At 35.8% G+C, this 15,510-nt stretch overlaps 1 protein-coding gene across 1 annotated transcript; it reads right to left on the bottom strand.

The window, feature by feature from the left end:
* Positions 1–3,183: 3,183 nt before the first annotated feature.
* On the bottom strand, positions 3,184–13,918 carry LOC121866491. The gene is made up of 5 exons (XM_042366213.1): positions 13,705–13,918; positions 9,065–9,181; positions 8,350–8,424; positions 4,785–5,041; positions 3,184–3,596 (listed from the first exon to the last, which is right to left on the bottom strand). The coding sequence occupies exons 1-5, from the start codon at positions 13,768–13,770 to the stop codon at positions 3,407–3,409; spliced, it is 705 nt and encodes a 234-aa protein (XP_042222147.1). The 5' UTR covers positions 13,771–13,918; the 3' UTR covers positions 3,184–3,406.
* Positions 13,919–15,510: the final 1,592 nt, after the last annotated feature.

Genomic DNA, 15,510 nt, shown 5'->3' with positions numbered 1-15,510 from the left:
AACACTTCCAGCCTTTGTCCTCATCAGTGTCTCAGTGTCAGTCAACTGTGAAGAAACTTATATTTTTTTCTTATTTTGTTTAACTCAGTTTATTAACTGAATAAAACAAAAACAAAACTTATAATGAGGTAAAACACAACTATATTTAATAGTCATATATCGGTAACATGATACAAGTTAATTTTTTTCTTCAAATCATTGCCTTCGAAGACGTCCGCAGGCAGACCTACCAACACAAATCACCACCAAAACAACGTAATAAACAAACTGTATAACATTATCCTTCTACTCTTGTGGTTCACTTCAGTGTTGTACTAATGTGTTATACAGGCTGTAGGTAAACTTACTAGGTGGAGATAAGTCACACTTACGTCAACAACTTGGTGTTTCACGTAAAGTATACGTCCATTAGGAAACAAGGCATAAATGATATGGTAGTCTCGACAAATTGTTTAAAGCCTGAATAAGAACGTCTAAAAATTATTACAAAATTTCAGCAATTTCGTGAGGTCCCTGTTTGAAACCGTAATTACATGAAATTACATGTACTGTATCTGTACTGAAATTTCCAAGGATTTTACGAAGTTACTGGTTTCACAATCTTACTATAATATATATATATATATATATATATATATATATATATATATATATATATATATATATATATATATATATATATATATATATATATATATATATATATATATATATATATATATATATATATATGTATATATATATATATATATATATATATATATATATATATATATATATATATATATATATATATATATATATATATATATATATATATATATATATATATATATATATATATATATACGAATTTCATTATGAGTAAGGAAAACACATACCAAGCTTTTGTTTATTACAGGAAAAGTATCAGAAATAACACTTTAGTCTTTTAAAACAATACAAATAATAACACAAGTAACACAATTCTTCTAATTCTTCTAATAACAGTTCGAAACAAATCTAATACCGATCCTGCAATGACATTACAAGCTGAAATACAAAGAACGGTTGAAGTTCGTTATATGTTACTTAACATAATTATATGGTGCATTATGAGCCCAGAAATCGCATAAACATTTTGCTCTATAAATATAGGTAACCATAGTATGATTCAGACGCTGTTGCTTCAGATGCTTCGGTGCAATAAAAACACATTCACTCGTAGCATCTGTAGCAGGCATGACGAGTCTTACAAAACGCATAGTTTCCTTCATTTACTCTTATGAGGCTGGAGAAAGCCCCTCACATATGCTACCACATCTGAAAGGTCTGCTGGTGTCGGTTCATTGTGATTGCTGTATAGCATCTTCAGGTGTGCCTTGGGGGTTTCTTCCTGGAAGTCACTGCTACAGACTTAAAGAAAAGCAATACAATGGCAAATGATGTCAGAGTTAACAGAATCTAAAAGCATTTTTTTTTAATTTCCATGTAAGTTTTAAAATCAACTTGATCTTATGAGTCCTTAATTGTTCCACACACTAGATCTAATGCATCGAAGTACATTTTTTCTGAAGTGATCGTTTAAATTACACTTGTCATGGTGATAAGGTGATGAACCAAAGGATAAATCCAACTTTGCTGACAGACCTTTCTTATGAAGTGTACTACTCAGATTATCAGCATGCCGAAGGATCTTCTGACCAAGAATGACACCAAAAATGAAACTGAACGAATTCGCGTGACTGACAACCCCCAAATTCGAATAACGGAGTCAGAATATTTTCCTATGCTCCATTTCACCACCGGATGGTATTCTCGAGGCAGATAAGAAAAGTATTGTAATTACAGCAACATTTGATAGAGAGAAAAAACTAAACATTTCAAGCCTGCCCATCACACTATACAGGCCACTGTTCTTGGTGTTTTCTACGTGAAATAAAGGATTAACACTCGTACAGCTGCGGGCAAAATTCCCTGGACACTTGGCAGTGTCTGGCATATACTGTAGGTACCTGAGGATCATTAGGAGAAAGGGATTGGAATTTTCTGTGTGAAGGATTTTTTTTCCCTTTTGTGGTTCCGCCATAATATATGATGAAAAGCAGCGTTATTAGATATAAACTTATTATATATACGACCCAGAAGTTCAGGGAATTTTGTCCGCAACTGTACATGGTCGATAACATGAAAAAAAAAATTCAAAGACAACGCCTACTCTTTTCAAATCAGAAGCACAACATAAAATGTTTTACATCTACCTAACTAATAAAACCCCCATTTTTATTGAATGTTATTCCTGTTATGCAGGACATCCCAACCAATGCGATATCAGGGTTGCATTCAGTTGCACACGACTGGAATTCACAGCTGAGAATGGTAGATTTGGCGCGCTGTTTGAACACATATTCCTCGGTTTATGTTGCCATATGAGACTAGATTTGTTTCTAACAGTCGTATTGAAATGCGCAAATTTATTTTCTTATGGTTACGGGTTTCCCTTAAGCACAGGAACCATAGCATTTGCTAGTTGCACAGAGGTTAATCCAACACCGGCCAAAAGAGATATGATTAACTTAAATATCTTATATTTGTTAGTTTACTTAAGTACCATTTTGCATTCAGCAGTATGATGGGCTTAATAATTTGTACACTGAACAAAGCTTAATGGAAGCTAATACTGTGTATATATATATAAATATATATCTTGATAAAATCACACGGGAAAAGGGAAACAACGGAGCACCGGAGCTCCATTGTTTCCCTTTTCCCGTGTGATTTTATCAAGATTTATCTTATCCACGTTTTTATTGTGGATCTACATGAGATAAATATATATATATATTTATATATATATATATATATATATATATATATATATATATATATATATATATATATATATATATATGTAGTCATCAACGTCTGCAGGGGGTTTTGACAGTGAGAAATGTTTTCATACTGTAAGAACAAATTTGTTTTTAGCCAAATTTTAAAAGTAACACCAAGGTGCACACCCCCAGGGCTCTCTTAGTATGCTCACAAAGTTTGAAGTCTCAAGGTTTCACGGTCTTGGAGCTACTGCGCTGACTAACACACACTACCTGGTCTAAAAGAGTTCTATCTCTCACTATCTCTCATAATTATTGAAGCGCAGTAATAACATTATAACATAAAAAATTGGTCTTAATAATATACGAATGATAAAATGTACCTTTTATAATCATGTTGAATGCATATATATACGGTATAATACAGTCCTTCACTGAACCACAAAAAGAGCACTCATTCATATACTGTACTGTGAATTGTGTTTTCAAATTAGACTAGATAATGGGTAGAGGAGCAGTGTCTAATAGGACCACTCTCCTGTAAGCGACGCACAACTAACTACCAACACGATATAGCTGGTGTAGGTGATGATGTGTTAGTTGTTGTCGGGCTTACAGCATATAGGAATGGGACACGCGTCATTGCTTTCACATATGCTAATTCCTCTGGGGCAGGCTGGGCGGGAATAGACAGGGCAGTCCCCGGAACCCTCCCTGTCACTGTCCTCGTCGTCATCGTTGTGAGGGTTGTAGGGGACCGGGTCCTCCAAGTCACCTCCCTCAAGTCTGGGAAAAAAATAAATAAATAAAAAAAAAAATTTCCGGCAGGTAACTAAATTCACCCTAATGTTATACCTAACGCCTAACAGAGTTACATATCTTATAATTTCTAATTGTTGATGTACTAATTAATTTATTAACCTCGTTATCACCTGAAAGACCCAAGTTGTTGAGGCGCAGTAATACGGTAACGTTAACACCCACCCCCAAGACTACGTATATATTATTATAGTTTTTGTTTTCAGCATCGTCGCATAATGTTGATTCAATTGTTTCTCTTTTGTCTTAATGTTTTGTATATAATATTACTTGGTATTCTAAATATTCGCCACTCTCTTGACAAAATTATATTACATACTGTATTGTATAAGAAAATGCTGTGTGATTTTATCTATCTATCTATCTATCTATATATATATATATATATATATATATATATATATATATATATATATATATATATATATATATATATATATATATATATATATATATATATATATATATACTGTATGTGCAAAATTGAGTTCCAAAAATATGAATTTGAATTTTGCGAATATTTTGCAAGCAAATTACATTTGATGTCAAATTAACCAGAACCTGTCCTGATGTTTGCCTTCTATTTTAAACTGTCCAGCCAGATGTGTGTGATCTGGAGAGAGAGTTTAGCTTAATAGACTATGTACAGTACTATACTGTACATGTACTGCACAGTCACGTTCAAAAGTCGAATCAGCTTTCCTCCCTCTCCCAGCTCTACAGTAGAGTCGAGCTAGTGTCCTGTAATACAGGGGGAAAAGAAGACGACCTGGAACTTCTGTGAATCATCTATTTATGAGCAGTCACAGGAATTTAGAAGTGGATATCCTCACTTGTCTTAGGCCCCCCGTCCCTGACCACACCCTCACTCCACAAATTAACGCCAACCTGCCTCACTCCCCACATACCGCTCCAGCCCACACACTCCTCAGCATATAGAGGTTTACACACTCAACACACGGGACAAGCTTTCACCTCATCCTCCTATTCCAATCTTTCAAAGTATTTCTCTGTGATTGTATTTAGTTTTTTATATGTCAAGTTTGCCTTTGTTTTTTTCGTCTCCTGGGTTGTACACTGGCCTCGGGGCCTCTCTACGTGTCCAAACTTTATGCTGATCTGTAGAGATCAGTAACAGTGATACCGAAGACAAACCCCTTTTGTTTGTTGTTGTCACCGTCTTCTGGGTGAGGCTGGACGTGGTGGTCGAGGTGGTTGTGATGGTTGGAGTGGTCGTGGCCGTCGTCTGGTTTGTCCTCGTTGATCGTTGAGTCATGGTCCACTTCACCTGCGGGAGGCTTCAAGTTTTCAGGCAGGATGCCCCTTAATAGCGGGTTCTCCGCCGACGATTCCCCGTCTTCCCCGGCGGGAGAGATGTCAATAACGCTCTTGGTAGGGTCAGGAATGCCACTCTGGTGATAAAAGTTATCAACATTAACAAATTGACGCAAGAATACTCATTGAATATATTTTGTTTAAATATATTGGAAGCATAATGTGTTGTCTAATGGTAGATCCTGCTTCCACAAGGAATCACAGAAATTGTGACCAATTCCCAGATTGCTTGATCTGACTTCCTGCCTGATTTACACACAATTGCAGGATTTCAATTGTTTCCCTTACTTTGACAACACAACATACACATCGTTTCTCACTAGGGATCCTTTCTTTTTAATATTATTTATGGTCCATAATTATTAGTATTATAATTAAAATTATTATTATTATTATTATTATTATTATTATTATTATTATTATTATTATTATTATTATTATTATATTATTATTATTATTGAAATTATTATTTTTATTATTATTATTATTATTATTATTATTATTATTATTATTATTATTATTATTATTATTATTATTATTATTATATTATTATTATTATTATTATTATTAATTATTATTATTATTATTATTATTATTATTATTATTATTATTATTATTATTATTATTATTATTATTATTATTATTATTATTATTATTATTATTATTATTATTATTATTATTATTATTAATTATTATTATTATTATTATTATTATTATTATTATTATTATTATTATTATTATTATTATTATTATTATTATTATTATTATTATTATTATTATTATTATTATTATTATTATTATTATTATTATTATTATTATTATTATTATTATTATTATTATTATTATTATTATTATTATTATTATTATTATTATTATTATTATTATTATTATTATTATTATTATTATTATTATTATTATTATTATTATTATTATTATTATTATTATTATTATTATTATTATTATTATTATTATTATTATTATTATTATTATTATTATTATTATTATTATTATTATTATTATTATTATTATTATTATTATTATTATTATTATTATTATTATTATTTATTATTATTATTATTATTATTATTATTATTATTATTATTATTATTGTTATTATTATTATTATTATTATTATTATTATTATTATTATTATTATTATTATTATTATTATTATTATTATTATTATTATTATTATTATTATTATTATTATTATTATTATTATTATTATTATTATTATTATTATTATTATTATTATTATTATTATTATTATTATTATTATTATTATTATTATTATTATTATTATTATTATTATTATTATTATTATTATTATTATTATTATTATTATTATTATTATTATTATTATTATTATTATTATTATTATTATTATTATTATTATTATTATTATTATTATTATTATTATTATTATTATTATTATTATTATTATTATTATTATTATTATTATTATTATTATTATTATTATTATTATTATTATTATTATTATTATTATTATTATTATTATTATTATTATTATTATTATTATTATTATTATTATTATTATTATTATTATTATTATTATTATTATTATTATTATTATTATTATTATTATTATTATATTATTATTATTATTGAAATTATTATTTTTATTATTATTATTATTATTATTATTATTATTATTATTATTATTATTATTATTATTATTATTATTATTATTATTATTATTATTATTATTATATTTTCGCCCCCAGGCTCTGATGTGGGTCATTGACCCTAGTGGGCTAATCCCGTAAAAAAAAAATCAGGGCACGGGATGACGCCAAAATCACGACCTTATTGAGGGAGATAGTCGTACATTCAACGCTTGGAGGGTCCTGGAAACCGTGACCAAAAGAAAATACTTGTAAATGCAAAGATAAACAACGATGCGAAGAAGAGAAAGGCTGGAAAATGGGTAGTGAAAGTAGAAACGTAAATAAGGAAGAAAACTCATCATAGATATCTCAACACTGCTTACAGGGACATGGGTGTAATAGTTAATGCTGCTCGGGAAAATGGTTATGGAGACTCCCGTTTAACACCCAGCTAGAGTGATATCTAGCATGCTTATATTTTTACTGTGAACAATACAAAATAGATATAAAACAGAGAAGTTGAAGAATGAAGGGTACAGGATTCCTCGGCATAAGAGTGAGTCGAGTGATAGAATGCGGAGTAAAAGTCGTTTATAGACAAAAGAAAAAATGTCCATACCATCTCTCACTATCGAATGAATGAAAAGAGAATGGGGGGCTTAAAGAACAAGGATAATCAGAATAAAACAAAAATAGGAAGTTCAAAACCAAGAACTTATGCTGCCATACACGTACGGAGTACGGGTTGCAACTAAAAATGTACTCAAGAGAAAAGTTGGTGAGCCAAAAATGTCAAATAAAACTTCATCAAGCAACACAGAAATATAACAATAAAGTGAAAGCCATGAAAAACAGTGCCAGAGGCGCATGATCCACATTCACCAAAAGTCCATGTGTTTAGTGTTTCATGAGCACTTATGTATTTAACTTGAGGAAAGAACTGGGAATACCCAGTGTCAAAGACAGAATAATTTATGCCACCACCATGATAGCATTTCAAGGCTCTTGTGTGAGTATCCAGATAATAGTGTCTAATAAAACTGCGAGAACACGTTAGACTAGTCACTGAATATATGAATGTAATGGATCCTACACATAACTATGAAGAAGTTTGGCCAAGATAATCTTTACAAACCTGAGACACAACAGTACACTCCGTTATTTCAACACCCATGTAACTGCCTAAACGACTGACAAATATATATACCTCCCCTATAAAGACCATGTTGTTGTGGATTCCCTTCAACATAGACTTCTAAACGCATGACGTGAGAAATTAGAACCTATTAGGAACAGATCAAGAGCTCAAGCACATTCTGCAAGCAATACCAAAGCTCTTATTTGTGAAGGTGAGAGAGCTGATACCCGATGACTATACAGTATCGACATTTTACACCAAGTAGATAACTCACCTATTATGTAATATTCAATACAAGACCCTTCGTGACCTCTGCCCTGTATCCTATCGCACTACCGTTCACAGGATGAGTATGGGGATGCACAAAAAAGTAGCTGCTACCGCGTTAAAATTCTAAATTCACTTCCCACCACCACACACCACAGTCCTCTCGCAACATAGCACCACCACACAAAACATCGCAGTACATTACAACATAGTACAGCACAGCACATTACAACACAGCACAGCGCATTAAAACACAAGCACATTACAACACAGTACAACACAAGCACATTACAACACAGTACAGCACAGCACATTACAACACAGTACAGCAGGGAAGGGTGACAGAACCTACCAGACGCTCGAGGAGTTTCACCCGTTGCTGTAAGGTTGCTACGTCCACCCCCTCCTTGGTTGACAGCAGCGACCCCTGTCACCGTGAACAACATTGTATTACTGCCCTCATCACTCATGTTTTCTCTCTCTCTCTCTCTCTCTCTCTCTCTCTCTCTCTCTCTCTCTCTCTCTCTCTCTCTCTCTCTCTCTCTCTATATATATATATATATATATATATATATATATATATATATATATATATATATATATATATATATATATATATATATATATATATATATATATATATATATATATATATATATATATATTCATGTATCTATCTATAGCTTTCACACCCTCTTCTTCCACACTGTATACTGTACCTCTCATTCTCTCTTTATTTCCTTCTTCCTTTCTCTCTCTGTCTCAGCCATCTCTTTTTCTCCTTCTCTATCTCCTCTTCTTCCCTCTTTATCTCCTTCACGTTCCTTCTTTATGTCCTCCACTTTCCCTCTTTTTCTCGTTCTCTCTTCCCTCTTCATCTCCTTCTCTCTTTCCTTTGCATTCACTCCTTCTCCCTCTTTATCTCCCATTCTTCCCTCTTCATCTCCTCTCTTTCCCTTTTAACATCCTTTAATTCACCTCCTTTCTCTATCTCTCTTCCTTTCTCCCCTACGCCCCCCCCACACGCAGATATACTCTCTCAGGCACCCAGAAGAGGGAAGACTCACCTGCAGAAGGAGCATGATGGAGAGGGCGAGGCCAGCGGCACCTATGATGATTGACACCACAGTGAATCCCACCAGACAGTTCACCCTCTTGCTCATGCCGCTTTCCACGTCGTAGTCCTGCAACCATGTGTAAAGTTATCATCACAAGTTCTGCATTCACGTGGTGATTGTTGTTTTGGTGATGTATGGAGATGTGCAGTGCAGAGGTGTGTGTGTGTGTGTGTTGATGGTGAATGATGGTCGTGCTAACTGTGTGTGCGACTATGTGTTTAGGAGGGGGAGTTTGTCGAATAGTAGACGTGGTAGTTGTTGTAGTAATGGTAATGGATGTATTGATAGTAGTGTGTTGGTAGTGAAGTGGTTGATGGTGGAAGTAGATGGAGTGGGGACATTACATGGTCTTAAATTCCATCAATGTTTTGGCAGCTCCTGGTGAACCCGCCCATCACCACTCCGTTCTATAATGAAGAAAACAAAATATGTCGACTAAACAAAACAAAAAATGAAAAATAATATAAAGCTAAGTCTTATGTGATAAATTAGTGAAAAGTTGCATAACACACAGGGCGCTGTTACGAAGGAAGTGACACACACTGCCAGAGATAACGTAACAGAGGGTGGAAGGAAGAGGGTGTGTGTGTGTGTGTGTGTTCCTTGAGCGATCTTTATCTAATCTTTTGATCCAGATTGACTCAACCCACATTTTCTTTTACATAACCGAGCAGATGGAACGAGGCCTTGGAGGTGGGGACTGGACCACCACTAATACAAAAGAATAGTACCAGAACATTGAACCAAAATAATTATGTATACGTAGGGTATGTAAAATTGTAACCTGTATTACATTCTTCACCTAACCCAAATAAAGATATTTTACAGATTTGTACAGAAGAAATTATGTTTTGTACCTCGTAAATGGCCCACACTCCGCAGCATTTTTTTTTTCATAACTTCCTTCTCGAGAAATTCCAAGCAATTTCTTTTACAACCGGCAAAACAAACCAGCCAAACTAAATTTGATTATATCTAACCTATTTAATTAAAAAAAAAGGCTAGTATACAGCAGCTTAGAGTTAGGTGGTTCATGAATGATATTACTCACACATGCCGCCCTCTGGAAAATGTCTACTTATTAACGAAATTTTTTTGCCTTTTTAAGTTGTGATTGGCCGCATGTCATCTGGTGAGTTTGTCGCAAATTTTGAGTAATTAATAAAAAAGTCTTAAGATCTTGTTGATATATTTACGAACCCTTGTTACACGCTTAAAGGCCTTCAACATTATGACGTCAACAAATTTCTTGAGCTGTCATGTGGCGGTATTTCGTTACGACCACACAGTGACGTCAAGGTTTATTTTGTTATGGCATTTAAACCTAGTTGATGGTAGTATGTGGTGTAAACAGGATCAGTTTTAAGGACACCTCTGATCAAATTTAACAAAATTTTACGCAAATAAATATTCCGCTACGCAGCCCGTGCTGGAGACTACTCCCCACCCCCCAACAAGGCCCTCACAATGTTCTGAACTGCGTCTCTGTTATCTGTACTGACTACCAACAAATGTCTTGATACTTGTTGACTAGTATCTTTTATAAAGCTTGGTAGGGGATAATGTTGTCACGTTGAAGGTGAAGGACATTGAATTGTAACAAATTACGTATAACTAAAAAGTTATTTCATATTATTTCCGGTGAATTGTTGATAGTGACAAACGTATTAAATTTCAAAGACAAAGTATCGTAAGAATGTCTGTTCAGAGTAATTTTCATTATTCAGCGGAAAAAGAGTCGACAGCAATAATAAACAAGGTGATGACCGTATCCATGGCCACCAAACACATACACAGGGGCGTCAACCTGCCTCAGCGTGGAGGTGAACGCCAAGGCTAAGATGGTGATAGACTTAACTCTCTCCTACGTAGAGGTGAGCTGAAGGTTTTCAGGAACACACCGCCATATTATTACGTCACTCACAGCTGATAATTATAATAGTGCCGGAATAAAAAAATATCTCATAATGTACAGTAGGCCTACGTACAATCACATGTGAGTGTGTTTGTGATTTAGTCTTGTACAGATAAATAGCGTTAAAAGCTGTACTAGTAAACATGTAGACTGGCTATCGTTTGGTAGGCAGAGATAAAGAAGACCAAAACAGAAGATATACTTGGTTCAGCTGGGAGGAGCTAGCCAGTGCTGACGATCTGCTGCAGTGGATGATGCTGACACACCTACCCACGCCCTCATGTGACCTAACAATCTGTACAAGGTGTTCTGAAGTCCCAAGTTCAATATTCCTTGCAACTCAAGATATAAAAGAACTCCTAACTAACATCAAACACATTCTCTTAACACCCATTAAAAAAAAATGTATTAAAACTTCCATCAATCTTGTTCACCCAATTTGTGTACATCAGTTTTGTCCAGTAATTGAACCAGGTGTGTGATGGACCAGGTGTGTGTTGGACCAGGTGTGTGATGGACCAGGTGTGTGTTGGACCAGGTGTGTGATGGACCAGATGTATGTTGGACCAGGTGTGTGTTGGACCAGGTGTGTGTTGGACCAGGTGTGTGATGGACCAGGTGTGTGTTGGACCAGGTGTGTGTTGGACCAGGTGTGTGATGGACCAGATGTATGTTGGACCAGGTGTGTGTTGGACCAGGTGTGTGTTGGACCAGGTGTGACCAGGTGTGTGATGGACCAGGCGTGTGATGGACCAGATGCGATGGACCAGGTGTGTGATGGACTAGGTGTGTGATGGACCAGGTGTGTGTTGACCAGGTGTGTGTGTGTGGACCAGGTGTGTGATGGACCAGGTGTGTTGGACCAGGTGGGACCAGGTGTGATGGACCAGGTATGTGATGGACCAGGCGTGTGATGGACCAGGTGTGTGATGGACCAGGCGTGTGATGGACCAGGTATGTGATGGACCAGGTGTGTGTTGGACCAGGTGAGTGATGGACCCAGGTGTGTGATGGACCAGGTGTGTGATGGACCAGGTGTGTGATGGACCAGGTGTGTGATGGACCAGGCGTGACGGACCAGGGTGGATGGACCAGGTGTGATGGACCAGGTGTGTGTTGGACCAGGTGTGTTGGACCAGGCGTGTGATGGACCAGTGTGTGATGGACCAGGTGTGTGTTGTGATGGACCAGGTGTGTGACCAGGTGTGTGATGGACCAGGCGTGTGATGGACCAGGTATGTGATGGACCAGGTGTGTGATGGACCAGGTGTGATGGACCAGGTATGTGATGGACCAGGTGTGTGTTGGACCAGGTGTGATGGACCAGGCGTGTGATGGACCAGGTGTGTGATGGACCAGGCGTGTGATGGACCAGGTATGTGATGGACCAGGTGTGTGATGGACCAGTGTGTTGGACCAGGTGTGACCAGGTGTGATGGACCAGGTGTGTGATGGACCAGGTATGTGATGGACCAGGTGTGTGATGGACCAGGTGTGTGATGGACTGACCAGGTGTGAGATGGACCGACCAGGTGTGTGATGGACCAGGTGTGTGTTGGACCAGGTGTGTGATGGACCAGGTGTGTGATGGACTAGGTGTGTGATGGACCAGGTGTGTGATGGACCAGGTGTGTGTTGGACCAGGTGAGTGATGGACCAGGTATGTGATGGACCAAGCGGGATATGCTATGGTAGGGTAAGTATTGTGCTAAGGGGAGGTAGTGTGGTAGGGGAGGTATTGTGGTAGGGGAGGTATTGTGGTAGGGAGGGTAGTGTGGTAAGGGAGGATGTGTATTTCGTCACCACAACACAATTGACAAAATAAAACAATTATCTAAGGTGCACTAAATGAACCCATTGCTGTGATCACATACTGAAAAGTTGGTTTAGATCATCCCATATCTTACTGTACCTTAAGATTAACCACCCTAACGTAACCGGGGCATTAGGTTAGGTTGTTATATTTAAATTAGAAAGGGTTAGGTCAGGATAGGTTTAGTTATAATGTTAGGTTAAGTTTGGTTACGTTAGATTAGGTTACGTTGCGTTAGGTTAGGTTGGGATAGTGATCCGTTTGCTTTTCATTCATACACTTTTTTCTTGTTGCTTTTCACGATAAGCCTCAGACATGTATTATGTCCTCTCACACTACCTCACAGTAACACTCCGTTGACACGAACCACTCCATCAATACGTGTATAATAGTAGCGGAAGACTTCAGGTAAAGTGATTTAATAAATAAGAAATTGAAGGATTTTGTATGATATTAAAAACACTTGTTTCCACCAGTTATTCAAGAACACGATGCAGCTAAGTCACTGTTGTTGCACCAATGCCAAATAATATAATGTTGCCATTAGTTCGATATGCTTAAGAGTGAGTAACATTTCCTGTTCAAATATTACATGGAGAATATATATATATATATATATATATATTAAATGTCGCGAGTTTCATACTATCAGAAAGGATCGAGCGGGAAGGCTTGTATCACAGATATTACGGTTAATGATGCAAGATGGTTTTTCATAAATGCATTAAACACCAAGACGGTTGAATGTGTGAAATATTCCCAAGAGTGAAAAAATAAATAGGCCCTATATATTATGATAGTAGTGAACCTAGATGAGGGTTGTGTGAACGTGTCATGTGAGCCGGTGGCTGCCTTACTTACGTTGTACTTGATGTCCCTCACGAGGGGTTGTTGAAAGTTTGGTTCCTTCCTGTAGGTGGTGGTCATGGCGTTGTGATAAGGAGACTCGCACGGCCAGCGCCCAGTGAGTTGTTGAACACTACAGTGTGTGGGGGAACGTCGTTCTGCCACACTCTGCACTATACTGTACTCCCTGACTCAACACTAGCAATGCTGTCTGTCAGAGTGGCGGCTGGTGTAAGACCTGCGATAACTGCTATCTTATCACTCTCTACCTTATCAAGTCGAGTGTCAAGAAGCATGTTCCAATTATTGTTATTCATGTTCACCTGACTGTTTAAGTTAAATTTGAAAGTTGTCTAATTGATTACTCATTTATACTGTAGACATATACATAGTATAAAACGTGTGGGTATGTTTGTGTGTGTTTGTTTATTTGTGTGAGTGTATGTGTTTAATAATAGTAATAATTACCTGGTTATTGGCAAGGGCAGCAGCCATAAGCTAGAAAGTATACAAAATGACTCATCCTGGTAGATAAAGGATTTACTCAGTTTGATGTATGGGGGATATACTCCTAGTTATGATAGGAAAGGAATTGCAGCTCCTCTCCTTATCATTGCTAGGTAACAGGAATGTGTGTGGTCTAAGGAAAAGACCAGGCAAAAATCCTTGATGACCACCTGCCCGCGCATGCACACACACACACACACACGACTGAAAATATATCTGGCATCATGGACACTACCTGGCCACACTCACACATATACATACATCAGTGACTGAAAATATATTTGGCATAATGGACACTTCCTGTCCAATTAATAACCAAATTCGTAAACTTCAGAGTTGCCTCGGACACACCCATCACGTTCAATGAGAATATTTTTTTTTCCGGAAGCAATACAACTCTGGATCAAACAATTCTGTAACATCGACAGTATACTGTACACCCAATGACACCTGACATATTAGCAAGTGCAGCAAATCCTCTCTGTGGCAGGAAACCTTATGTATCTTAGTGTCAGTCAAGCTACAGCGAGGACACATTGGAGAGGTACCTGCTGGCCGAAGGCAGAGGGATGGCCCAACAGTCGCCCATGCTCAGCTGGAAGACTCCAGATGCCATGTATTGGAGCGCCACAAAAAGTTGATGCATAGGTGGAATGAGGAGACCCGAGGGAAGGAGTATTCAACTTGTAATTGATAATTTAATGGTGAATCATAATATAAACGAATGATAGTGAAAAATATGTGTAAATTTGATATCTAAATGAATAATGCAATCAGCTGCAATTTGACACATTTCTGCAATAATAGGCGAACAAATAATGTTTTGCGGAATCTTAGTCTATGGGAGTAAAATGTGATGCATGATGTATTAATCAACAAGGAGCCAATTATATATGTATTATTGTATTATGTGTTGGCTTCTAAAGCGGTACTGTACTCTAAAATTGAGTGGCATTTATAAATTGGCTGTAAAAGTGCAGTGTTGAAATTTTGCGGTACTGATCTAGAGGGAAAGGCTTTAATATTATCCTAATTTTGAAAAGAATAATTTAACAAATTGAATTTGATCCTAATTTTTAAAAATAGAAGAACAGCAAAATATACTTTAGACTTCTCCTGAAACTGTAGTGTAGCCAAACACTACTATAGTTTTAAGTGGCTTTAAGAGCCAACAGTTCAAAACCAATTAATTTTCTTTTTTCTTCCGTACCTTATCTGTTCCTTGCCCTGGATAGATGATGTCCGATGCTCTGAAAGGAGTTCATGATGACATTTTCGCAAGTCCAGATCGCGCAGTAATGCAAAGTGAACGGT

This window comes from Homarus americanus, unplaced genomic scaffold (assembly GCF_018991925.1).
Source record: "Homarus americanus isolate GMGI-L3 unplaced genomic scaffold, GMGI_Hamer_2.0 scaffold16430, whole genome shotgun sequence".
NCBI classification, from domain to species: Eukaryota; Metazoa; Arthropoda; class Malacostraca; order Decapoda; family Nephropidae; genus Homarus; species Homarus americanus.
The sequence above is the reverse complement of the archived record's forward strand: the minus strand, read 5'-3'. Positions and strand labels throughout refer to the sequence as shown.